The sequence below is a fragment of the Podarcis erhardii genome (genome assembly GCF_964252035.2).
Source record: "Podarcis erhardii genome assembly, chromosome: 1".
NCBI classification, from domain to species: Eukaryota; Metazoa; Chordata; class Lepidosauria; order Squamata; family Lacertidae; genus Podarcis; species Podarcis erhardii.
The window spans coordinates 8,235,654-8,263,192 of record NC_138497.1 but is presented as its reverse complement, the minus strand read 5'-3'; the positions used below and the strand labels follow the sequence as shown (position 1 = coordinate 8,263,192).

Here is a 27,539-nt window from a genome sequence, read left to right as displayed (position 1 = left end):
GAAGCAACCTGAAAACGCTCAACCCGAAGCAAATGCAACATGAGGTATGACTGTAATACCCAGAGAAACACACAACAAAAACATTCTATATGCATAGATAAAACATACTTTGCAGATAGAAGACATTGTGGATGCTGTGCTAAATTGTTTCTTCTTTTTTCCATTAAAAAAAAACGTGTGTGGGGGGGAGAGTTCTAATTTATTTATCCGGGTTAGGAGAGATTTCATCTCAACCCAATGCAGAATTTGAATCATAATCTGTTTCAACAATATTCAAAGAACAATGGCCCACAATATTGAGGGAACCTGGGCAAGTTACATCCCACATTATTCCCAGCTTCTTGGTAGCCTCCTGGTTCTTAGTGAGATGGAGTCATTCCCATACTCCCCAGCTTTTCTCCAGTGGAAATAGGGACATCCTAAGGATCATATCAGAAACAGGGACGGAAACTTGGAGAGTCTGCATTCCTTAACAAATGCACTCCATTTAGAATGTTTAGGGACACAGGGAGCTGCCTTACACAGAGTCAGACCAGTGGGACATTTGGCACAATACTGTCTAGACTGACGCCGAGGAGCAATTCAGAATTTCAAACAGGAGTTTGGAAATGCTGGAGTTTGAACTCAGGACTCGCTGCCTGCTAAGCAGATGTTCTACCACTCAGTTTGGGAAAGGAGAGTCTTCCATCTCAATGCTGGTGGTTGAATGTTCAGTTGGAAGCACTCCCACAACGACAACAAGGGGCTGTAGCCAACTAATTTTGTTTTTCATTCTTTATTAAATTTATACACCGCCTTTCATTTGAAGGTCTCGGGGAGGTTCACAAGAAAAAAAATACAGGGTAAAAGGACAAAACAAATAGTTAAAACAAAGCACAAAACAAAATAATGCCCTCCACTCCCACAAGCACATTTAAAAGGCCGTAAGAACAGGCATACTAAAAATTAATAGATCTGAGTTCGTCATGCCCCTTAATGCAAATATTGCCAATGTATTTCACATCTGGCAATCAATGTGCTCCTCGGGTTTCAGATACAACACGGGCAGACAAGAAACAGTCTGGGACACAAATTTCCATGGCCCTCTAGCGGCTAAGGTGGCTCATTTACCAGAAGTAATGTAGTTTGTAGTTTGATCAGCATCGAGTTGTGTACTCGATGCTGATCAAACTAAGCTTCTGAAAAGAAGAGTGGCATGTTGTGATGGAAAATACTGACTGTCACTCGTGATTCATTCTCCATTGGGGATTTCACCTGAGGGAAAGGGAAACAGAGGGCTGGCGCAGCGGTGCCAGGGAAAGAGAGAGCCATTGCGCCGTTGCATATTAAGTAGTGGCAGCACTGTGATATGAAGTTAAAAACCCCACAGAAACGTGCAGATATAGAACATCCAGTTTAATAAAGTACTGAGGTTATTTTACTGAAAGAAGAATTTTTTTCTGTCAGAAAATGGCCAGCAAGCACCAGGCAAAAGAGACTCGGGATGACCCAGTACAGGGAGCTGTTGCATCTGAGGAGAATCCTAATACTGAATTAGAAATGCTGAGGCTAGTATTAGAATTGGCTAAAGTTGAAGCAAAGAAAGAAAGAAAGAAAGAAAGAAAGAAAGAAAGAAAGAAAGACATAAGTTGAAGCAGAGAAAGGAAAGGAAAAAGCAAAATTAGCAGCTGAACAGGCCAGAATTGCAGCTGACATTCGGTCAGCACAGATACAGGCTGAGAGAGATATGGCAGAGAGAGCGAGCAGATTAGCTCATGAGGGAAAAGAAAAAGAAAGAAATGCCAGATTAGCCCAAGAAGAAAGAGAAAGGGAGGCCAAGATGGCCTATGAAAAAGACATGTTTCTTTTAAAAATGGAGGAAATTAAGCTGAGAGCAGAACTGCCACATCCATTGGTAGGGGGTGGAGACTTTACCTCAGCTAATGTGAAGAGATTTCCCTAAGTGTGTCAAAGGCATTCCTGCTAAGTTTTGAACAGACCTGTAAGGACTTAAATATTCCTGAGGAAAACTGGATGCTGTATTTACACCCACAGATATGTGGAACTTTGAGTGAAATATACTCAGATTTAAGAGAAGATGAAACCTCTTATTATCTCACATTCAAAGAAAGAATGAAAGGGCGGTTTGGTTTAACTGCAGAGCAAAGCAGAAAAGCCTTTTGTGACATTAAAAGAAAACCAGGAGAGACTTATGCCCAACTGAGTAGCCGTATTGATAAAGCTCTGGACAGATGGGTGGAAGGAAGTAAAATTGAAACCATTGATGAACTTAAACAGTTGATCAGTTTAGAGCAATTTTATAGACAGGTTCCTGCACACCTACGCTGGTTCCTTAAAGATAAGAAACTGGAAACAGTAACTGAAATCTCTATCTTGTTAGATGAAATCGAAGGAGACTTAGGGGGAGCATTAGTACCCAGTCCCTTCAAGAAAAATAATGACTGGAAACCCAGAGAGAAAGTTGGGACTCAGAACGACAACTCCTACACAATACAAACATAAAGGAGTAGTTTGTCACCACCGTCAGGAGGAGGGTCACAAATTTTCACAGCCTTCTAGTGGCTAGGGTGGCTCATATAATAAGTCAATCTTTTATTAGGCATAGCAAACCACACATTATCAAACAAACACCGTATACAAATTGTGCAAAATACGAGCTCAGCATAACAAAGTTTGTCCCAGTCAGATCTTTAACGCCAGAGAAAATCAATTTGCATAAATAATACAATATAACACTACCACATCGCCAATCAATTAAGAACCACTAAATCTCTTTATAATGGCCTAGCCTTTCTACATGGACAGCACTCAAAAATTCAGCCACTATTAAAGTAATTTGATCATTCCTGTCCGAGAGCAGGTCCTGAACCATTGGTGGCATAGAATTGAGCCTGTTGAGTTGTAAGGCCTCTAACAATTGTCTTCTGGCATAAATGCCAAAATCACAAGAAAAGAAAATATGCTCCAAAGTATCAGGTTCCTGTTTACTACATTTGCAGAGACGTTCTGCTTCTGGGAGAGCTAAATATCTTCCTCTTACCTTGTTTCATGCTGTTAAGGTAGTGCAAGGGTCCTTGTTGTCTTCCCTGGCCTAGAAACAGAATGGGGAAGCAAGGCATTTTGGGGTGTCGATGATGTTCTTAAGAGTACAGCACAGCACTATTTTCATTAGTGGGGTAGGATAGCTGAAAATAATTGTCAGGGACGTGACTGAATCGAAAGCCTGGGAAGAGTCAAACTCTGAAGATGAAGGAATGCCAGTACAGAGAGAGCCAGAGTCTGACTCTGGAGACGAAAGAATGCAGACAGAGCAGGAGTGGGTTAGCTCGGCACCCCCTTCACCAAGAGTTCCCAGACTCAGATAGAGCAGCAGACTCAGACAGCTCGCAGGCAAGAGGAGGGGGAGAGATAGATGGCATTGAGGGGGCTGCTATGCAACCAGCAGAGAAACAGCGTTCAGTGGGCTCTTCTGAGAGCGGGAGGGAATCTACCCACCTTCTCCCCGAATCAGAAGGGCTGAAAGGGTTAAAGTGCAATAGAAGTGCAAAAGAGGAAGGTCTGGACTTTGGCACCCTTCGTGGTGTGACAGGAAAGGAGACTCAAAGTGACCGACTCGTAGCAAAGAGGGGCAGGCTCAGAGCCGTGCTCTGGGTTTAATTTGTAAATAAGCGTACCATAAAACTGCCAGAGAGTCATAAATTTTTATCGGAACTTGCTTACCTGCCTGAGATCATTACAATAATATGCAGATATATTTCACATTTGGTAAACCTTGGGTTTCAGATGGGGGGGGGGAATTATAAGTTATTTAGGAGACCACTGTAAGCAGATGGAAACATTAGTAGAATTTTGATTTCACTTGTAGTGTAACAATTACTATGGATAATATGTTTTGATATAAAAATTGGAGTATGGAAGACTATGTAGAAATAAATGTTTAAAATGGGACTCCATGGAGGGGGTGCAGGGGAGTCCTGAAATTTGGGAGCCAGAACGTTCGAGTTTCAAGGCGTTCGGCTTCCGAAGTTCCACTGTACTTCACTGGCCCCATGAGACCTGTCAATCCTAGTTATTAGGGAAGAGGATGGCATTGCTGTTGTTCCTTGCCTTTTCAGAGGCATTTGTCTTTAAACAGCTACCCAAATGCTCCTCTCTTCCCAGCCCTCAGATATAGAAAGGTTTTAAATGAGAGTCATAACACGGCGCAGGAAAAAGGGGGGACTGCTGTTTATCACAGGGATGGTGCTGCCAGGCCACAAAGCACTTCATTAGTGCAAAGCAAGTTCAAGCTGGGTGCATTTCACAGAGATCAAATGCTGTGGATCATATCTGGGGAAATGCAATTGACTTGCGACAAGAGATGCTAACTGGAAGAAAGATGGCTGTACCTCCCCTTGCAATTTAGAAACACCACAGTATTCCTTCTGGGAGAAACCGATTGCCTGGAAAGGCTCTGAAGGCATAATCCGATATTCAAGAGATGAGGAAGGGTCACAGTTTAGTGGCAGAGAACATGCTTTAAATGCTAAATGTTCAAGACTCTATCTGTAGCCCCTCCAGGTAGGGCTGGGGAAGACTAAAAACCCGGGAGAGCTTCTGCCGGCCAGTGTAGCTCATGCTCATCCAGACGAACCAATTATCTGACTTGATTTAAGGCTGTTTCCTATGGTCTGCCAGCTGATGGGATTTAGGACAGGCGTCCCAACTTCTAGGGGTGGAAGGGTCTTCAGCCCCCTCAATAGTCACCCTCTATGTTGGTTGGGTCCTCCTGAATGTGAAGATGGTTCTCATATCTCCTCTTGTTCAGAATAAGCATACCCAGCTCCTTCAACCGTTCCTCATCAGGTTTGGCTTCTAGACTCTGGATACCTTTATTACTTCCTGTGATGTGGACACTATGCTTCTGTTGATATGTAGCCAAGAGTCACTTTGAAGAATAGAAGACACGGCGGAAACTGTCAGACTTTAAGAAATAGGGTTTATTCAGCTATTTAAACCTTCAGTCTGCATGGAAGGAGTCTAGATCTTATGGCTTGTTCAGTTCAAGAGGCAGCAGTACAGGCATACAGCCTCTCTCTCCAAGATGGATCTCTCCTCCCCCCTCTTTCCCCCCCCCCAGACCCCATGCCTTCCCCCAGAGCAGGTACCCTGGCAACCTACCAAATCCCCAGTCTTTGTTCACACCTAGGGTCAAGAGGGAAGTTCCCTTGTATTGTTAACGACCCCTATAGTACTCCTGATAGCCCTGGGTCAGCCAGGTTGATTTGCATATGCCAGCCCAGGAATTATCTGTCTGGAACAGCTCTGCAGTTTATGTTCTAATCCATATCCCAATTAACCAAAATCCTAGCATTTATTCATTCCGAGGGTTTAACAATAGTATTAGCTTTGCTGCTGCATCACACAACTGACTCATGTTTAGCGTGTGGTCCACCAAAACTCCTAGTTCCTTTTCGCATGTACTGCTAGTAAACCAGGTGTCCCCCATATTTGTGTATCTTGTTCTTCCTTCCTAAGTGCAGAACCAAAAATTTGTCCCTATTGAAATTCATTTTGTTAAAACAAAATAAAAACATTCCTTCCAGTAGCACCTTAAAGACCAACTAAGTTAGTTCTAGGTATGAGCTTTCGTGTGCATGCACACTTCTTCAGATACACATTTTGTTAGTTGGGGCTCAATGTAGGGTTGCAAAAAAGAGGACACATTTGTTGACTTCTGCTTTTAACTATGGATCACTATGATGACTCTGCCTATAAGGACAAATGCCCATGAGGACAAAGAGGACAAATGGCAACCCCCAATCCTGATTCTTTCTTCTGTGGCATTAGCTACCCCTCCCAGTTTGGTGCCATCTGCAAATCTGATGAGCATTCCCATTGCTCGAAGTAGCAATAGGTCAAATTTGGCCCCTGTACATTTCTAAAATATTGTGGTCCGATCTTCCTACCAGCCTCTCAGACCTGGAGGCTTTCAGCAGCACAGCAGGTACAGAGGGCATGACCTCACAGAGGACCAGGTAAGCCAGTCCACAAAAGAGAGTAATATACCCATGACCTCATAGAGCCCATGAAGGTGTGGTCAGGCTGCTCCTACCAAATAGCTACCTAGTGAAAGGGAAGCACTGAGACTCTCCCATCAGATATTGGAAGTCAAAGAAGTGGATCATTTAAGAGGATTTGGAAGCGAATGTCCCTATCAGGGTGAGTGATGAGCCAAGCAAAGACCTCTCCCCTCCTTTCAATTCCCCCTCCAAATGACCCCGGGGCTGGTTATGGATGTGGGAAAACACATTAGCTCCAACATGACAAAACCTCCTGGTTTCTTCCTCCATGTTTCCCAATGAACTGTATTTCTTAAAAAAACCAAACCAAACCAAACCAAACCAAATCTGGAAAGAGAAAGTGTGTTTTGACATGCAGTATCCTAACACTCCAAACAACTTTCCCAGGAAGTAATTGAAGCAGTTGCTTTTTGCACAGAGAATATAATCTTTTATTTTAGACACCTATACGACATGAAGAAGATTTTTTTTTGAGTTTTTCTAGCAACATATTCACATATGCTTTTGTCATCTGAGAGCTTCCTTGCAATCATTTTCTAGAGACATTTTTTTTCAAACCATGTAGAAGGCAAAGTAAAGAGGGGAGAGAGGAAAAACCAAACTGTATCCTTTACAGAGTTGTTATTTTAATTCACCAGATCTTAACCTACTACGTACAGTATTTGTAAGAATGTATTCAACATATCATTGAATTTGTCCACGGCAAGTCTGCTTTAAATGCAAGTTGCTCTTATGTTGCAAGTTTGTATGTCTTAAATCCAATCATGGAAGGGAACCTCACTTATATTTTTCCATTTCATCAGTCTCAGTCTTTTTTAGTGATACAGTCCTAAATCTGGGATCCCAAATCCTCCTTCCTTTATCAATATTTGAATTTTTTGAATCGATATTCTTGGAACTGAAGAGTCCCAAAGGCATTTTCTAAACAAATATTTAATTTTGTGAATTGGAATTCCTCTTAAGATATAAACTAGTCTAGGTATTATGTTCAGTTTAAGAGCATTGACTTTCCCCCACAGGGTCAGGTTCAATGACTGCCATTTCTTGATATCCATTGATTAATAATAATAATAATAATAATAATAATAATAATTTATTTATATCCCGCCCTCCCCAGCCAAAGCCGAGCTCAGAGCAGCTAACAACAGTAAAATAATACAGCATTCTAAAATCAATTCATTATAAAATCAGTTTAAATCAAATTAATGGCAACAATTGGGCTAGAGTTCTGTGAGGATTACCAAAGCAAGAGCCTTGGCCACAGGACTGGTGAAACAGCTCTGTCTTGCAGGCCCTGTGGAAAGATGTCAAATCCCGCAGGGCCCTAGTCTCTTGTGACAGAGTGTTCCACCAGATCGGAGCCACAGCCGAAAAAGCCCTGGCTCTGGTTGAGGCCAGCCTAACCTCCCTGTGGCCTGGGATCTCCAAGATGTTTTTGTTTGAAGACCATAAGGTCCTTCGTGGGACATACCAGGAGAGATGGTTCCGTAGGTATGAGGGTCCTAGGCCATATAGGGCTTTAAAGGTTAAAACCAGAACCTTAAACCTGACCCTGTATTCCACCAGGAGCCAGTGCAGCTGGTATAGCACTGGGTGAATGTGATCCCGCAGCGAGGACCCCGTAACGAGTCTCGCCGCGGCATTCTGCACCCGCTGGAGTTTCTGGGTCAGTCTCAAGGGCAGCCCCACATAGAGTGAGTTACAATAATCCAGACTGGAGGTGACCGTCGCGTGGATCACAGTGGCTAGGTCAGGGTAATAGAGGTAAGGAGCCAACTGCTTAGCTTGGCAGAGATGAAAAAATGCCACCTTTGTTATAGCCTGCAATCTACGCCTCCATGGAAAGGGAGGTGTCGAAGACTACACCCAAAACTCTTAACGGACAGTGCTGGCACTAATTGCGCCCCTGCAAGAGATGGGAGTCCCTCCCCCAATCCCATATCGTCCTGACCCAGCCAAAGTACCTCTGTCTTCGAATAATAATAATAATAATAATAATAATAATAATAATAATAATAATAATAATAATTTATTATTTACACCCTGTGCATCTGGCTGGGTTTCCCCAGCCACTCTGGGCTGCTTCCAACAAAACACTAAGATACAATAACCTATTAAACATTAAAAGCTTGCCTAAACAGGGCTGCCTTCAGATGTCTTCTAAAAGTTTGGTAGTTATTTTTCTCTTTGACATCTGAGGGGAGGGTGTTCCACAGGGCGGGTGCCACTACCGAGAAGACCCTCTGCCTGGTTCCCTGTAACTTGGCTTCTCACAGCGAGGGAACCGCCAGAAGGCCCTCGGTGCCGGACCTCAGTGTCCGGGCAGAATGATGGAGGTGGAGACTCTTTTTCAGGTATACTGGACCGAGGCCATTTAGGGCTTTAAAGGTCAGCACCAACACTTTGAATTGTGCTTGGAAACGTACTGGGAGCCAGTGTACCGGTGTTATATGGTCTCGGGGGCCGCTCCCAGTCACCAGTCTAGCTGCCGCATTCTAGATTAGTTGTAGTTTCTGGGTCACCTTCAAAGGTAGCCCCACATAGAGCGCATTGCAGTAGTTCAAGTGAGAGGTAACTAGAGCATGCACCACTATGGCGAGACAGTCTGTGGGCAGCTAGGGTCTCAGCCTGCATACCAGATGGAGCTGATAAAGAGCTGCCCTGGATACAGAATTGACCTGTGCCTCCATGGAGTCCAGAATGACTCCAAGGCTGTGCACCTGGTCCTTCATGGCACAGTTACCCCATTCAGGACCAGGGAGTCCGCCACACCCACCCGTCTCCTGTCCCCCCAAAACAGTACTTCTGTCTTGTCAGGATTCAACCTCAATTTGTTAGCCGCCATCCATCCTTCGAAGAATTTAACTTCAACCGGCTCCCACGTAACCATCCAGCCACAGCTTCCAAACATCTGATCAGTATGTCTGGGGCCGAGTCAGGATGGCCATCCATCAACAGATAGAGTTGGGTGTCATCAGTGTACTGATGGCAGCCCAACTCAAAACTCCGGACAAACTGGACGAGGGGGCGCATAAAGATGTTGAAAAGCATCGGGGAGAGTATCACACCCGGAAGCACTCCTCACACCAAGGAGTGGCGCGATGACAATTCCCTCCCAAGCACCACCCTCTATCCCCGACCAGAGAGAAACGAGCGCGGCCATTGAAGGACTGTGCCCTGGATCCCTACGTTGAAGAGGCGGTGGTCCAGGAGTTCGTGATCGACCATGTCGAAGGCTGCTGACAGGTCTAGAAGAATCAGCAGCCCCAACCTGCCTCGATCCAGCTGCCTACGGAGATCATCTGTTAGGGAGACCAGAGCCGTCTCGGTCCCATGACCAGCGCGGAAGCCGGATTGGAATGGATCCAGAGCCGAGGTTTCATCCAGAAACCCACCATGCTGTTCAGCAACCGCTCTCTCAATCACCTTACCCAGGAACGGAAGATTCGAAACTGGGCGGTAATTGGATAGATCTAAAGGATCTAATGATGTTTTCTTTAAGAGTGGGTACACCACTGCCTCCTTCAATTCCTCTGGGAATGTCATTTACATTTTGTTGATGTTTAACGATACTAATTTAGATAAACCTTGAGGTATTAATAACACCCGGTTGACTCATGTTCAGCTTGTGGTCCACCAAGACCCCTGGATCCTTTTCACATGTACTGCTACTTAGCCATGTGTCCCCCATCTTCTATTTGTGCATCTGGTTCTTCCTGCCTAAGTGCAGAACCTTACATTCGTCCCTGTTGAAATTCATTTGGTTAGCTTGGATCCAGCTATGGAGAGTGCTCAGCTATGGGGCTGTACTGTTGAGTCTGGGTCAAGACAAATAAGGACTTGCTTACTAAACTATAGTCGCTCTTGTGTCTGCTTCTTCCTTGGCTCTCATTCCCACACAGGACAAGATGCGTGTCAGCAGGAAGCAGGGCATACTACTGCTGGCTGGCTACATGACTTACATAGTGATGGGTGCCCTTGTCATTGAGCTTCTGGAGAACGATCACCACGAAAGACTAGAAGAAGCAACGTTTCGCATGAAAGCACAATTCTTTTCAAACTACACCGCTCTCAGCCCAGAAGAGGTGGAGGTATTCATACAGGTAAGGCATTACTTTAGCAAGACTGAAAGGATAGAGCGTGGCAGGACACCAGAGGTTGAGAGATCAGAAAGTATATATGGGGGGAATACAGTTTAGGAGGTGGGAATTGAGGTGGCGACCGAATCAGTGGCCAGCATAGAGCCATAAGGACTCACCCTTCCTTCTGCATGTGAAAATTTATCCCCATGGAGGATTAGGCAGATTGTTGGAGGATAAGACAAGGAATGACTACTAGACATTATGGCTGTGTTCTGCCAACACTGTTGGAGGCAGCATAGGCTTCTCCACACTGAGCTTTCCTCCACTCTCTCCAGGCCTGGCCATGATTTAAAGCTCCGTGTCTGAGCACCATTTCGTTGTTCTGGGGCTTTCCTCGTGAAAACCAGCTTGTTAACGGCAATCCATTGAAAACGCAAATTGACGTTTTCTCCGATTCAGTTATAAGGAGCAGGTTTTTGTTAGCATTTGTACTGCATTTGTTGGGAAACATATTTTGCAAAGAATATACAGTGGTACCTTGGGTTACATATGCTTCAGGTTACATACGCCTCAGGTTACAGACTCCGCTAACCCAGAAATATTACCTCGGGTTAAGAACTTTGCTTCAGGATAAGAACAGAAATCGTGCAGCAGCGGCAGCAGGAGGCCCCATTAGCTAAAGTGGTGCTTCAGGTTAAGAACAGTTTCAGGTTAAGAACAGACCTCCAGAACGAATTAAGTTCTTAACCCGAGGTACCACTATATTGGGGAAAGGAGAACATACGTCATATAGCAGTTGCAAAACAGGTGACTCTGTTCAAGGTCACAGAAAAGCTGAAGAATTGTCTGGTTAACTGCCATGAAAAGTGTGTTTGTGCCTTAGACCAGAGGGTGGGAGATGGGGTAGTCTCACCATTGTTTTGTTGACTGAGAATATGGGAGAGCCAATACTCCAAGCAGACTCTGTCCAAAAGAATTTATGAAGACAGGCAAGCCAAGCCATTTATGCATTGCTACAAAACCCTCTCTTGGGTTCAAGGGAGAGAAACCTCCCTCATTCCCCTCTAACGGCAAAGGCTCCTACTTGAGAGAAATGAAATGAGTTCCAGAAAGTTCTGGCTGAAAGAAATGCCATGGTTGCTCGACGGATCCAGACGAACTTCCCTTCTGAGTGCATAGCAATTTGGTTAGCAGTATCTAGTGATAATCAGAGGAGGGGCTATTCTTATTGTTGGAATATTCAAACTGAGTCTTGCCTTCAATTGCAGAAACTGGTAAAAGCTGTTCGGTTGGGAATAGATCCAATAGGAACCAAACCTCATGATAAACACAGCAGCTGGGATTTCGCTAATTCTTTCTTCTTCGTGGGAACTATGTTAGCCACAATAGGTACTGTCATTTGGTTCTGGCTTCTCCCCGAATATAGTATGCAGGGCATTCAACTGCTCTCGCTTAGATAAATTGTGTTAAGGTGCAGGCTTTGCTTTTGCTCTTTCATCATCCTTCACATCTCATCTTTGTCTTGCCCTTTCTGGCCAAATAAATAGTTCATTTATTATATGCCCAATGAGCCCATTCCCTGATTAGTTATTTATTCCCCACCCTTCTGGGGTCAACCTATTATTAAAATCACCCTGTGGAAAGTAGTTGGGCTAGGGAAACAAGTTCAAATCTCCCAATGCAAATTACTTCTTTCAAGTAAGCTACAAAATACACTCAAGAAACCACACACCCTTTATGTCTAGATGAATGCCTTCAATGCAGAAAACCATGCACTGAATGAGTGGGCGAACCTACCCTTTTAGCACTGTTTACTCCTGAGCTTTCAAAACTTTTCAGGTTGGTGACACAGTTTTTATACATGCATCAATTTGTGACACAGTAATTGAGTTTTACTAGCAAACTGGTAGAGGGACGCGGATGGCGCTGTGGGTTAAACCACAGAGCCTAGGGCTTGCCGATCAGAAGGTTGGTGGTTCGAATCCCCGTGACGGGGTGAGCTCCCGATGCTCGGTCCCTGCTCCTGCCAACCTAGCAGTTTGAAAGCACATCAAAGTGCAAGTAGATAAATAGGTACCGCTCCAGCGGGATGGTAAATGAAATGAGCGCCGCAACCCCAGAGTCGGTCATGAATGGACCTAATGGTTAGGGGTCCCTTTACCTTTAGCAAACCGGTGGTTAAACTAACCCCTCTCCAGCATTCATACGACACACTTACACACTGCAGCCAACACACTAACTTGTCGTGACACACCGTTTGGAAAGCTCTGGGTAAGCTTTCTGGTGTGAAGCACAAACTGTTGATTTGAGTGTGCTAGGGATAAAATAATCCATTCTTCGAGTGCAGGCCATAAAGCTGCGGCTTCTGAGACCCAAGAGAAGGGCTTATCTGTTTCTCAGCCTTTGGACTTGAGGTATCCCAGGAGTCTTCATTTCTTGACTCTTTCCACTTGCAAATTTCAATCAGTAGATACTATTAGTCTTCTAATTGGGTCTCTGATTATTCAGAGGTGCTTGGCAAAATCTTCATGGAATCTCAGCTGAAAACAACTCAAGTTTGGTCCTTACAAATGCATGGAGCATGTTGGTTATATATTTAAACTTTTCAACATACAATAAAAACCAAACTAAACTCTTGCAATTGCTTATGCAATAACTGTGGGATGATACTAACAATCAATGGTGTGTTCAGCCATGTCTTTGCCATATTGAGTTCTGTTCATCTCTCCCTTAGCAGCCTCTGCTTTGAAAACTTGTGTCTGTCCCTTTAAGTAAACAGCGCATTCCATTCCAACGGTTTGAGGCTGAATCCAGACAAGACCGAAGTATTGCTTCTATGGGAAGTATTGTTTCTATGGGACAGGGGAAGCCACCCCGAGTGGCTGGGGCAACCCAGTTAGATGGGCGAGACATAAATAATAAATTACAATTATATTGTTATTCCCATGCTAATGGATTTAATCTCACTGAAGGAATGGAGAGTTAAAAGTAATATAAGATGAAGATTTTAAACTAATCCTTATCCATTGGTAAACGTTATTGAGCATCAATAATTTAAGATAAGCTTTTTGCTTTGTTTTTCAGCCTCTTAATTAATGCCTCTTACACCAGCAGCCAAATTGAATTCTGTTTTTTTTTTAGATATAATTTTTATTAATTTTCATTAATAACACTCCAATATGGGCCACATTATTATGATATCAAATCATTGTTGTTTAGTCGTTTAGTCGTGTCCGACTCTTCGTGACCCCATGGATCAGAGCACGCCAGGCACTCCTGTCTTCCACTGCCTCCCGCAGTTTGGTCAGACTCATGTTTGTGGCTTCGAGAATACTGTCCCACCATCTCGTCCTCTGTCGTCCCCTTCTCCTTGTGCCCTCCATCTTTCCGATCTTTCCCAGGGTCTTTTCCAGGGAGTCTTCTCTTCTCATGAGGTGGCCAAAGTATTGGAGGCTCAGCTTCATGATCTGTCCTTCCAATGAGCACTCAGGGCTGATTTCCTTCAGAATGGAGAGGTTGGATCTTCTTGCAGTCCATGGGACTCTCAAGAGTCTCCTCCAGCACCAGAATTCAAAAGCATCCATTCTTCGGTGATCAGCCTTCTTTATGGTCCAGCTCTCACTTCCATACATCACTACTGGGAAAACCATGGCTTTAACTATACGGACCTTTGTTGGCAAGGTGATGTCTCTGCTTTTTAAGATGCTATCTAGATTTGCCATCGCCTTTCTCCCAAGGAGCAGGCGTCTTTTAATTTTGTGACTGCTGTCACCATCTGCAGTGATCATGGAGCCCAAGAAAGTAAAATCTCTCACTGCCTCCATTTCTTCCCCTTCTATTTGCCAGGAGGTGATGGGCCCAGTGGCGATGATCTTTGTTTTTTTGATGTTGAGCTTCAGACCACATTTTGCGCTCTCCTCTTTCACCCTCATTAAAATGTTGTTTAATTCCTCTTCACTTTCTGCCATCAAGGTTGTATCATCTGCATATCTGAGGTTGTTGATATTTCTTCTGGCGATCTTAATTCCGGCTTGGGATTCATCCAGCCCAGCCTTTCGCATGATGAATTCTGCATATAAGTTAAATAAGCAGGGAGAAAATATGCAGCCTTGCCGTACTCCTTTCCCAATTTTGAACCAATCAGTTGTTCCATATCCAGTTCTAACTGTAGCTTCTTGTCCCACATAGAGATTTCTCAGGAGAGAGATGAGGTGATCAGGCACTCCCATTTCTTTAAGAACTTGCCATAGTTTGCTGTGGTCGACACAATCAAAGGCTTTTGCATAGTCCATGAAGCAGAAGTAGATGTCTTTCTGGAACTCTCTAGCTTTCTCTATAATCCAGCGCATGTTTGCAATTTGGTCTCTGGTTCCTCTGCCCCTTCGAAATCTAGCTTGCACTTCTGGGAGTTCTCGGTCCACATACTGCTTAAGCCTGCCTTGTAGAATTTTAAGCATAACCTTGCTAGCGTGTGAAATGAGAAATTCTTTGACACTGCCTGTCTTTGGGATTGGGATGTAGACTGATTTTCTCCAATCCTCTGGCCACTGCTGAGTTTTCCAAATTTCTTGGCATATTGAGTGTAGCACCTTAACAGCATCATCTTTTAAAATTTTAAATAGTTCAGCTGGAATATCATCACTTCCACTGGCCTTGTTATTAGCAGTGCTTTCTAAGGCCCATTTGACTTCACTCTCCAGGATGTCTGGCTCAAGGTCAGCAACCACACTACCTGGGGAATACGAGACATCCATTTCTTTCTGGTATAGTTCATCTGTGTATTCTTGCCACCTCTTCTTGGTGTCTTCTGCTTCTGCTAGGTCCTTTCCACTTTTGTCTTTTATTATGGTAATCTTTGTCCATGGAGTTTTCTTGGCAGGGATACTGGAGTGGCTTGCCGGTTCCTGCTCCAGGTGGATCACATTTGGTCAAAACTCATAGCTACTCTGAGTTATTCAAGCCCCTTCGCCACGGCAAGGCAGTGATCCATGAAGGGGGATATCAAATCATACCAAATCATAATACAATTTATAAAACCCATTATACATTCCAAATTAAACACATTAGATGGCTTCCTGTGTTTTGATCTTTCGGAGATAATTTATTCCAAAGCCCCACACATAGTCTCATATGTAATCCGAAAATAACAATTCCTATCTCGATCCCTTCTTCTGTTGTTGTTTTTTTGCAGCCGCCAATGTAACAACGTCACTCGTATTTTGAAAAATCCATATCCATTAACTTGCAAGAGGCATTTAAAGCTTATAATTTTCTGTGTAAAATACTTTTCTTTTGTACTTCTTTTCATGTTATAATGCATCATCCTTTTTCCGCGCTGTCTCCCTTCAAGAGTGATTTTTCAAAGTGCGTCAGAGCCAGCACTGTCACCATCTTGTTTATCTGAACCAAAAGCATACTGGCATCATGCCATGCTCCGGGTTGACATCTAGCTCTTTGTTCTTAATCTTCCCAACTTTTTTAACAAGCTGATGTCTCACCAAAGCAGTTGTAGATCCAAATTAACACTCTCCATAGGAGACAGTAGGGACGTGGGTGGCGCTGTGGGTTAAACCACAGAGCCTAGGACTTGCCGATCAGAAGGTCGGCGGTTCGAATCCCTTTGACGGGGTGAGCTCCCATTGCTCGGTCCCTGTTCCTGCCAACCTGCAGTTCGAAAGCACCTCAAAGTGCAAGTAGATAAATAGGTACCTCTCTGGTGGGAAGGTAAACGGCATTTCCGTGCACTGCTCTGGTTCACCAGAAGCGGCTTAGTCATGCTGGCCACATGACCCGGAAGCTATACGCCGGCTCCCTCGGCCAATAAAGCGAGATGAGTGCCGCAACCCCAGAGACGGTCAGGACTGGACCTAATGGTCAGGGGTCCATTTATCTTTACCTATAGGAGACAGTGCCACAAAGCATCACAGTATTTCACAGTCTTTCATTTGAAGAACTCTGTAGGCAGATTCTAAAGTCTTTTTTTTTTAAAGTCCCTGTTGCATTCCCTTTATAGTTGTACTCCAATAATAAACTCAGTCCACTAATAATTTCTTAATATGTCTTTAGTGAAGGTTTGCTGGATCACAGAACATCAAATATAATATAAATATAAAAAGAGAACAAAAAGCTCCCCTTCACTTACATAATAATCCTGTTACGGTGAAGTCCTCTCCAGATCAAAACCTTGGCACACAATGGCTGATTTCATTTAGCAGGTTCCCATGTCTCCTTGTTCCAAAACATGCCTGTTCTTTAAGTGCTCCTGCCCTAGTATTCCGTCGGAACGAGATACAGTTAATGGACAACCCGCAAGTGAAGGCTCGCCCCTCCGATTGGGGTGTGTGTGTGTGTTTCCAGAAGGATAATTACTCTCATTTTTATCCTTGATTAAGTGCAGAATCGGGATCTGCTATTATGGGACCGCTGCACGCCATGGCATTCCGTGCCGGAAGTCCCAATTTACATTCTGGATAAGAATCATTTAATAAGAATGAATTGGCAGATGTATCAGCCAAGTCATAATTGAGTCCATTCTCAAAATAACCTAAAAGGGAGGTTTGTCTGAGCAGATGCCCTGAAGGCTTACACTGAGGGCTGTTATGGGCTGTTATCTGGGCACGATGGTGGTAACTCTATCTAAGACGCTCCTTGCATGCCCAATTTCACCACCAAAGACATATCATCAAATACATTTCTAAATTTATCCCCAAAGAAGTAAGAATTTTGTAATTCGTTTTTTAATCCAATAACTGTGTCACAAATTTTGAAGAACTGAAAATTGTGAAGGTAATTGGCAAATCGACAGTTGCTGACGTCCTTTGCAACCCTTTCTTAATCTTTTAACAGGCTATGGAAACCTCTGTCCCCAAACAGCAGATGGTCAGATCTTTTGTGTTATTTTTGCTCTCTTTGGAATCCCCTTCAACCTCATCTGCTTGAACTATATTGGCTTTTTTGTCTCAAGAATCTGTGAAACCTGTGCAGAGAAAGTGTATTGGAAAGAAAACAAGGTAATTCATCTGGAGATAATTTCTAATCTTACCAGTCACAAGACTGAGGGTGACATAGACTGCTGCTGCACTCGGGTCCTGTATGCAGAATTCCTGTGGGTATCTGGTCAGCTTCGATGAGAACAGGATCCTCGACTAGACGGGCCCTTGCCTGATCCAGCAGGGCTCCTCTTCTATTATATTGCATATACATATGCATATATAATTAGCTGCCTCTATAATAGGAGGAAGACAAGAATAAATTAGACATGTGAATTATGCCCTCTAATTAAGTAAGGAAGATAAACTCTCGCTCTGCCTTCAAATAGGAATGAGAGAAACTCCCTCAATTATTTGTTTTAGCAGTACATATTTTTGGAACACAGCTGTTTGCCTTTAGTGAAAATGGCTCCAGTATAAATTTGCAAAATATATCTTCTCAAATTCATGGAATTTAATGCTTCTTAATTCTCCAAAATGTTAGTGGGTGTGAGGGTGGGTGCAAAAATTGCTGAACAAAAATTGAATTGTCACCTTTTGAAGCGTAAGCGTTAACAAAATGTACAACTCAGTTTGGATATTACAAACTCGGAGATTACTTTCCTCTATAATTCCATTTTTTTTCAATGTTTAGAAAATCAAGTTCGCCAAGTTAACACGGGATTACGACAGACCAAGGCTTTTAGATACTTGCTTGTTTCTAAAATGAAGGTTTCTTATTTGCTTACAGCTTGTGGTTTGTCTGCAGGCACAATGAACCTGAGTTTGGACAAACATGCTAAGCCAAACCATGCCTTAGTTTGTGGCCAAAGCAGCCACCATCTCCTATCCTGGAGCCTGTCTTGGAGAAATTTAAAAGGAGGTTCCTCGACTGTAGCTTCCCCACAGAGCAACCCAAAAGAAAAGGATGCAGCCTCCAAGTGAAATGATAGGCCTTTACTGAAAAAGAAATGTGCATAGGGACAGCCTCACACATAAGAAGAAGGCTGCCAAGAACCACATCCAAAGCCATGTTCTTTATACATTTCTAGATTACACACGTCATTTTTATTTACCAATCTAAGGATCACAGCAATCTTAACAGGTGCAACCCCATGTCGTCATCCTGAACCAATTCAAATCATTTGGTTCTTCAGATCAGCCCTCATCATAATGCCGTGTGATTACATACAACCATTTTTCTTTTTTTAAAAAATAATTTTTATTAACAGGCCAATCAAATCGCATTAATTCCAAATCAGATTAGTTCCAAATTATACAGCCAATTTTTTAAAAAAAATTGTTGGGGGTACCCATACTTCGAGCTCCAAAAGGGATCCAAACATCACTCTTGCTGCTGCTTTAATTTCACAGTTCTGTCCAGTTCTGTCCAGATAGTCTCTTTATTATTTTCCTCATCTTGTTGTTGTTATCATATATTCCTTTCTTTGTGATCTCTGATAATCTTCACAAGCGGGTTGAAAACAAACATATCCTGTGTGGATTTTACACTCTCCAAGAGCCATATCACATAAAGGACAGACGCCATTTCCACACCTCCGTAGAGAACATTCCCACAGTCTGTTCGTTGATTTCCACAGGCCTGCCAATCTGTATCTCAGGGGGCCCTGCCAGGTCAAATTCACATTCCGATAACCATACATTCACATTCCGATGACCATGGTCCTCCTGTTCATTACAAGTTTTCCAATTTCTTCCTCTTTCATTTTTTTTTTTTTTTAACAAAACAATTCAAGACTGATCACAATTGCCATGCCTAGCTGATTCTTGTTTTAGGGATACAGTGGAACCCATAGATTCTAACAGTGTTTGCGAACGGACATTCACTATGCACAGTACCTCAAAGCAGGTAGTTCTGTATTGTAAAAGTTCCGTACTGTACTAAAAAGGCAGGTACAGGCCTTTTTAGTTCAGCCAGGCCATAGACTCAAAAGAACACGGAATGATCAAAATACAGTTTTATTAAATTATTATTTTCTCCAACACTTGCACCCTTGCACTGCCACACTAAACCGTGGTTTGCTTATGTGTCATATGGAGAACTGGGTATTGTGCTCCAGATGAAGTCTAACTAGGGTAGAATTATTATTATTTATTTGTTAATGTAGCCTAAAATCCCTGTGCATGGCTGGAGGCCAAGAACACTGAGCTCTGTTGCATCAAACCTACATTTTTAATTTCCTTTTTTGCTTTATCTTTCAGAAAACAGCAAAATATCTTTTCTTCTATGTGGTTTTGGGGATTCAAATGTTTCTTATTTTGCCTTCGTTTCTCTTTCAATGGATGGAGGACTGGACTTATAGTGAAGCTGTCTATTTTACATTTATTACACTCAGCACCATTGGTTTTGGAGACTATCTAATAGGTAAGGCTTTCAAAATACTTTCATATTGTGGGCTTCACTGTTGTGCTGAAGAATATGAAAGCTCAGATCAGGTGTCATACAAAATGATGGTTGGCAATGATTATAATTTGGAACCCAAACCATATTTTAAGTTTCTCAAGTACAGACCCTCCAAGTATACCTATTTTCCAGGACCAGTTCTGGATTTACAGAAGCCATCCCAGTTTCTGATTTGATCCTGGAATGTCCTGCTTTTCCTTAAGACGTCCCTATTTTAATTGGAGAAATATTGAAGGGTATGGAGCTTTATGACCCACGAGCCAAGGAGATAAGTAAACTTTAGAAGACAACTGAAGGCAGCACTGTATAGGGAAGTGTTTTAAAGTTTACTTTTTCATTATGCTTTTCTATATGTTGAAAGCCGCACAGAGTGGCTGGAGCAACACAGTCAGATGGGTTGGGTATAAACAATAAACTTATTGTTCCTATTGTTACTATTATTACTATTAAGGACATCCCTATCCTAGAACAGATAATTCAACATTTGGTCTGTGAGCATTTAGAAAAGGATGCTGTGATTACTAAGACCCAGCATGGCTTTCTCAAAAATAAGTCATGCCAGAAGAATCTCATTTCTTTTTTTGATCAAATTGCAAACTTGATGGGTCAGGGAAATGCTGTGGACACATTAGACCTTGATTTTGGTAAGGCTTTTGACAAAGTACTGCATGATTTTCTCCAGAGGAAGCAGGTAACATGTGGGTTGAAGAAGGTAAGCGTTAGGTGGATTGTAGCAGGCTGACTGACCGAACCGAAAGAGTACTCATTAATGGTTCGTTGACATCCTGCAAAAAAGGGACAAGTGGGGTGCCACAGGGTTTTGTCTTTATAAATGACTTGGATGAATGAATTGAGAGGATGTTTATCAAATGCACAGACGACACCAAACTGGGAGGGATAGCTAATGCCGCAGAAGACAGAACCGGAATTCAGAATGACCTGGAGAATTGGGCACAATCTAACAAAATGAATAGATTTTGCACCATTCTAGCAACTGCAACCACTGCTGCCTGAGGCCAACAACTGGAACAAACTGTTGCCAACAAATGTTGGATGAAAATAAATGTTTCTACATTTCTATTATTATTATTATTATTATTATTATTATTATTATTATTATTATTATTATTCAGTTTTATAAACAAGAATAATGTTATACAAATAAGTATTCCAAGTTTTCTCATGTCATTTGTATATCACAAAAATAATAAATGTGGAGTAATATCTACAACGCATGGTTCATTATTAGTGAACCAATTTCTTGGTTCATGAATTGGTTTAAACTATTAGGAAGAAAAGAGGGGGAAAGAGGTGGAGGGAGGAATGGTAAGTGGGGTTGGGTGGGGTGGTTATACTTCTATTCAAGTACGTTTCTGAGCACAAAAGTGTTGGTGCTGACCTGTAAAGCACTAAATGGCCTCAGCCCAGTATACCTGAAGGAGCGTCTCCACCCCCATTATTCAGCCCAGACACTGAGGTCCACCTCTGAGGGCCTGGGGCCCATCCCTCACTGCAAGAAGTGAGGATGCAGGGAACCAGGAAGAGGTGTGGCACCTTCCCATCAGGTGTCAAGGAGATAAAGAACCACAAAACCTTTAGAAGACATCTGAAGGCACCCCTGTATAGTCAGATGGTTGGGGTACAAATAATAAAATTATTATTATTAATATCATCATCATTGAGCAGGAAGTTACAGGATGTGCACTGATTGGATATTTGGTAGTGCAACCACACCAAAGCCTTTACAGGCTCAAACATCATCATGAGCCTAAACCATCACAAATAGGACATTGGTAGTTTCCTATGTGTAGTGGTAGAAATGTGTTTTAAATGTATGGTGTGAACATGACCTAACAAAGTTTAGATAAACTGAGTTGGCGAGTCCTTTTTTTTTTTTTTTGTAAATAATTTTTATTCATTTTCCAATTAAAAAACATTATTAATAACAAATCAAACCAAATATTTCCACATTCAAAAACAAAATAGGAATTATATAATCCGAATTAATTAATTTCAATGGGACTTCCCGTGTTCTGGATTCAAGAGCTAAATGTCCATCCTTTATCTTTCTGCTGTCTTCTTTGTTACTTCACAATTTTCCAGTCCTGATATTGACAATTTCCTCTCTCGATCAGTCAGTCGCTGGTATAACTATCTTGTTTTATTTGACCATTCCTTATTTCTATAATCATGCAGAGGGCTTTTTCCACATTGTTCTCAGTCTTAATATTTTGAAGCACAGTCCTCCTTCGATGACCCCTTTTTCTGCTGATTGTTGTTCTAATAGGCTCTGGACTTCCATCCAAGGTTGAAGTTCATTAGCGACTTCGCACTGTCTTTTGATCTTTAATGTTTCAAATGTATTGTAGGAGTGTACTTGGCAATCAGTAAGTCACAAAGATTGTTCTGGTTTTCCCATAAAAACCCACGCCAGCTCTCCGGGGCCCTCGGACAGCTGGCAGGCATCCAGAGTTCACCACCACTCTCTTCTCAAACTGTAATACAGTCGTACCTCGGGTTACAGTCGCTTCAGGTTACAGATGCTTCAGGTTACAAACTCCGCTAACCCAGAAATAGTACCTCAGGTTAAGGACTTTGCTTCAGGGTGAGAACAGAAATCGTGCTCCGGCAGCGCAGCGGCAGCAGGAGGCCCCATTAGCTAATGTAGTGCTTCAGGTTAAGAACAGTTTCAGGTTAAGAATGGAGCTCCGGAACGAATTAAGTTCTTAACGCGAGGTACCACTGAATTCCATGCAAGTAAATGCATCCTCTGTAAAGAACACCCCTTTTGTAATTCCAATAAAAATATATCTCCAATCTCCCCCCGTTGAAGGAGACTTTTTCTGATCATATCCTTTTTCTTACTGTGTCAGAGCTTCTACTGTCGCCATATTTCCTCCTCATCCCGAGCTGATCTGATCATATCTGATCTTGCTCTGCCAATTTTGATCAGGGCTCTTCGTTGAGGACTGCGATAATGCCAATAAGTCCAATTATATTACGCCTCCTGCGTTTCCTTTGGGTAATTAATTCTTTCTTGGTGGGGTTCGCCAAGTCATGAAATACCAAATATAACAAATATAAAAGTACGGCAGCTGCTCACCTCATTCATCAAAACGACAAGATAGGAGTCTTTTTGAAGTCCGAAACTTGGCCTCCAGCGACTGTGTAGTTTAGCAGATTTTTCTTTTAACTCGTTCCGTCCATAACACGCCTGGATTTTTTTTGCCAAACCTTTTAATTTTTAGGAAGCAGGAACTCCCGGCTGACGGGACTGACGTTGGAGAGTTGCTAAATTCGTGCCTTGGATGCAGATAACCTACGGTCTGCGGGTGGTGCGGTGCAGCTCCCCCCCTCCTGGGATGTGTGTGTCAGGGTTAATTATTTAACCCTGAATTGCTGGCACAGCTGTTTGTCTGATCTCTTGAGGGAGGCTGCCATATCTCATTGTCGGAAGCCGGAAGTCTGAGTTGGCGGGTCCTTTAAATCACCTCCTCACACTTTACCGTTACTTTTCTCTGTGTCTCCAGGGAGGAAGCATGACAGGTCATATTTTGTGGGCTACCGGCTAGTCGCAGCCACTTGGATCGTCATTGGTCTGGCCTGGATAGCTGTGCTGTTTGACCTCGTATCCTCATTACTTGAACCGCCAGCTCCAGTAAGAAGAAGGAGCAGCGCACGAAGAGAGAGTAGTTTGGACAACATAACACTGTCCCAAAGGGGTCAGTCTGTTAGATTTTCAGTGACGGAGAGTACAAGTACATCATTGCAGGCTCGTGGAGATTGACATAAAAATCAGTTGTACTCAAGAACTTCCATTGAGCTTTTTATAATTATATGCTATTGTGACATTCTGCGTATTCCTTAAAAACTCACTAGTTGCTCTGTAAGTTATGCAGTTCCTAATAAACTGTGAAATAGCCATGTTTCGGCAACCAAGAGAGGGAGGGTGGCTATTACATAAAAATCAGTTTTATATACTGTTGCTTTTATGTTTACTTTTGATGTCATCTTTTTGGAAAATAAATTGTTATTTTAAAAAATTACATAAAAATCAGCTACACGCAAGAACTTCCGCTGAGCTTTTTATAATCATATGGCACTGTGACATTCAACTGATTCCTTAAAAACTGACTAGCTGGTCTATAAGTTAGTACCATATTTTTCGCTCTATAAGACGCACCAGACCATAAGACGCACCTAGTTTTTGGAGGAGGAAAACAAGAAAAAAAATATTCTGAATCTCAGAAGCCAGAACAGCAAGAGGGATCACTGCGCAGTGAAAGCAGCAATCCCTCTTGCTGTTGTGGCTTGTGGGATAGCTGTGCAGCCTGCATTCGCTCCATAAGACGCACACACATTTCTCCTTACATTTTAGGAGGGAAAAAGTGAGTCTCATAGAGCAAAAAATACGGTAATTCCTAATAAACTGTGAAATAGATGGGTTTTCTGCATCAGATTATAATGCCTCTTCATTACAGGATATGTATTGTGTTTTAGCAATAAGGAGAGAAAGGAAAGGGAGGGTCTTACTTGGATTCTCAAAACTGGAATGTGTGCAGTGGAGAACAACCAAGATGATCAAGGGTCTGGAAACCAAACCTTATGAGGAGTGGTTGAAGGAGCTGGGTATTTTTATTCTGGAAAAGAGAGGACTGGGGGAGATATGAGAGCCGTCTTCAAATATCTCAAGGGCTGTCACACGGAAGAGGGAGCATGCTTACTTTCTCCTGCTCTGGAGGGCAAGACTCGAACCAATGGCTTCAAGTCACAAGAAAGGAGACTCCAACTAAACATCAGGAAGAACTTTCTGACAGTAAGAGCTGTTCAGCAGTGGAACGAGCTCCCTCGGAAGGTGGTGGACTTCCTTGGAGTTTTTTTCAGCAGAGGTTGGATGGCCATCTTCCTGGATGCTTTAGTTGAAATTCCTGCATTGCAGGGGGTTGGACTAGATGATCCCTGGAACCCATTCCAACTCTATGATTTCTATGATTCCATGATTCTAAGGGGCATTTTCGTCCAACATTGGGACAGACAAAGGGTCCCCACGTATAGTGGGAGGGAGGTGGTGGAATTTTCTGGCTTGAGGACCACACTGGCCTTTGCCTTCCAGTGGGCACTGCACACCCTCACATGTGTGAACGCCTATGACGGGGTGGACATGCCAGAGGCGATGCTTGGTGAAGTAATGGAAGGCTAAAGAGCCGGACGGGCATCACTGGTAATGATCGGGCATTCCTGGCTCCTGTTGTTGTTTGAAGATACAGTTATTGACAATTCTCGGAATGGGCAAATTTTTGAATGAATTGTCGACATTCCTCGTGAATGGCTTGCCTGTGCTTTATGAATGACCCATTCAATAAAGTGTTTTATTTACTAGATGATCCTTGGAACCCATTCCAACTCTGCAATTCTATGATTCCATGATTCTAAGGGGCATTTTCGTCCAACATCAGGAGAGGCACAGGGTCCCCACGTAAAGCAGGCAGGAAGTGGTGGAATTTTCTGTCTTGAAGACCACACTGGCCTTTGCCTTCCAGTGAGCGCTGCACACCCTCACGTGTCCATGCCTGCTTGTGAACACACACAGAGACACAGAGTCCCCCCTCTCACCAAAGCAGTGAAGACTAGCTGAGGTGGAGGTGGCAGCTGCACCCCCATTCATCAAAAGATAGATGGGCGTTCAAACTCCCCACCCCCTGGATACCCCATCAGGGCGCTGAGCCTCACCTACTATTTAGATATATGTGTCGTCACCAAAAATAGTGGGGGGGGGGTCCTGAAGGGTCAGAAAAAAATTGTCTGGTGGCTAGATTAAGCTCCCAAACTGGGAGTTGCCCACCCCCTGAAGTATAGCCTCCCCTGAAATATAGGATCGCATGACCAATGTTTTATTTTAAAGCCCTATACAGTGGTACTTCGGGTTACATACGCTTCAGGTTACATACGCTTCAGGTTACAGACTCCACTAACCAAGAAATATTACCTCGGGTTAAGAACTTTGCTTCAGGATAACAACAGAAATCGTGCGGTGGCGATGTGGCGGCAGCGGGAGGCCCCATTAGCTAAAGCGGTGCTTCAGATTAAGAACAGTTTCAAGTTAAGTACGGACCTCTGGAACGAATTAAGTACTTAACCCGAGGTACCACTGTACGGCCTAGGACCCTCGTACCTACGGGTCCACCTCTCCTGGTACGCCCCATGGAGGACCTTACAGTCTGCAAATAACAACACCTTGGAGATCCCAGGCCTCAGAGAGATTAGGCTGGCCTCGACCAGGGCCAGGGCCTTTTCGGCCCTGGCCCCGGTCTGGTGGAACGCTCTGCCACAAGAGATCAGGGCCCTGCAGGATTTGACATCTTTCCGCAGGGCCTGCAAGACGGAGTTGTTCCGCCAGGCCTTTGGTCAGGGTTTGACTCCCCTTCTCTTTTTGTATAAGAATAAAAGAGGCCTCCCAGCATTCTCACAGGCCCATCCATATAAGATCAGCGTAAACAGTTGGGCCATTTACTGTTCCCAACCCTAACCCTGTAGAAAGCCATCTAATTACAATTCAATTTGATTTGACCTGTTTTTAGGAGGTAATTTAATTATTGTTTGATTTCATACTAATGTTATCTATCGGATGATAGCTGCCCTGAGCCCGACTTCAGCCGGGATATAAATAAAAGATGATGATGATGATGATGATGATTATATATTGTTGCATGCCACCCCAATCTCCAAGTGCTGCAAGCTTCCAGGGTTCCTTATCTAGAGTTTGATGTGCAGCAGAGTCTTTGGTGTCTTCAGGATATATGGCTTATTTACACATTCTTCTGCTTCGATCACTCCTAGCAGAGTAAGATTTTCTTCCATAAACACGGTTTTAACAATGAGTCCGTAAATGACTATGGAGGCCAGTTCAGGATCCACACATCCTTCCACAGTGGGGACATGGGTTTCCGTGCAGGAGTTGATCACGGTGTGGATTTGCCAAGCGTGCCTTCCTCTTAGCACGTTTCTCCCTTGCGTCCTGAGTTCGAGTGTCTTCAAAGCCCATGACACCTTTGGTAAAGGCTGTTCTCCAACTGGAGTGCTCGCAGGCAGGTATATAACCTGAGGCTAAGATGGAGGGGCTCACAGCATCAACGCCCCAGAAGGTCCTGTTTCTCCCAGTCACAGACCAGAAATCAGACAGGGCTCTGTCTCTCACAACTCTACTGCCCCAAACTTTGTCTTACTCACTAGCAGCCAGGGAGGGAGGGGATTCATTTGTTCCCCTTCACAAAAGCCACATCCTTTGTCACACTAATGTCCATACTCAGGCCCATCAACTTACCAAGAAGCTGGCCTGGCTAATCTACATTGGAGTCCTCCCTTAGATTTTAAACGGGGTGGGGGGGGGTGGACTAGAACAAAGGAAGGAAGACAATATGTGTATATGTATGTAATGACTAGATTAGAATGAAAATATGGTTTTATTTGTAGATGTGTGCTTTTTCTTTTCTTTTGTTTTTTGTTTTTCTTTGACCACAAACTTGACATGAGCCAACAGTGTGACACGGCAGCTAAAAAAGCCAATGCAATTCTGGGCTGCATCAATAGGAGTATAGCATCTAGATCAAGGGAAGTAATAGTGCCACTGTATTCTGCTCTGGTCAGACCTCACCTGGAGTACTGTGTCCAGTTCTGGGCACCACAGTTCAAGAAGGACACTGACAAACTGGAACGTGTCCAGAGGAGGGCAACCAAAATGGTCAAAGGCCTGGAAACAATGCCTTATGAGGAACGGCTAAGGGAGCTGGGCATGTTTAGCCTGGAGAAGAGGAGGTTAAGGGGTGATATGATAGCCATGTTCAAATATATAAAAGGATGTCACATAGAGGAGGGAGAAAGGTTGTTTTCTGCTGCTCCAGAGAAGCGGACACGGAGCAATGGTTCCAAACTACAAGAAAGAAGATTCCACCTAAACATCAGGAAGAACTTCCTGACAGTGAGAGCTGTTTGACAGTGGAATTTG

The 27,539-nt window shown here is 43.3% G+C and overlaps 1 protein-coding gene across 4 annotated transcripts; it reads left to right on the top strand.

Moving 5' to 3' along the window:
* The first annotated feature begins 795 nt into the window (after nucleotides 1–795).
* LOC309343438 (potassium channel, subfamily K, member 16-like) lies at nucleotides 796–23,608 on the top strand. 4 transcript variants are annotated; one of them, XM_081864983.1, is made up of 6 exons: nucleotides 796–1,097; nucleotides 9,965–10,165; nucleotides 11,413–11,533; nucleotides 16,991–17,154; nucleotides 19,336–19,498; nucleotides 23,068–23,608. In XM_081864983.1, exons 1-6 carry the CDS (start codon nucleotides 966–968, stop codon nucleotides 23,322–23,324), a joined length of 1,038 nt encoding a protein of 345 aa, XP_081721109.1. In that variant the 5' UTR covers nucleotides 796–965; the 3' UTR covers nucleotides 23,325–23,608. The 4 variants fall into 4 exon arrangements, with proteins under 4 accessions (XP_081721109.1, XP_081721111.1, XP_081721112.1 ...); XM_081864985.1 differs by lacking the exon at nucleotides 796–1,097 and adding an exon at nucleotides 6,038–6,201; XM_081864986.1 differs by lacking the exon at nucleotides 796–1,097 and adding an exon at nucleotides 7,604–7,826.
* The last annotated feature ends 3,931 nt before the right edge of the window (nucleotides 23,609–27,539 follow it).

Excerpts from the sequence above, each read along its gene's own strand:
- LOC309343438 (XM_081864983.1), top strand. The coding sequence starts at position 966 with ATGCCCCTTAATGCAAATATTGCCAATGTATTTCACATCTGGCAATCA. Across the intron at positions 11,534-16,990 it reads AACTATGTTAGCCACAATAG|GCTATGGAAACCTCTGTCCC; the intron begins GTACTGTCATTT and ends ATCTTTTAACAG. Across the intron at positions 17,155-19,335 it reads TGTATTGGAAAGAAAACAAG|AAAACAGCAAAATATCTTTT; the intron begins GTAATTCATCTG and ends TTTATCTTTCAG.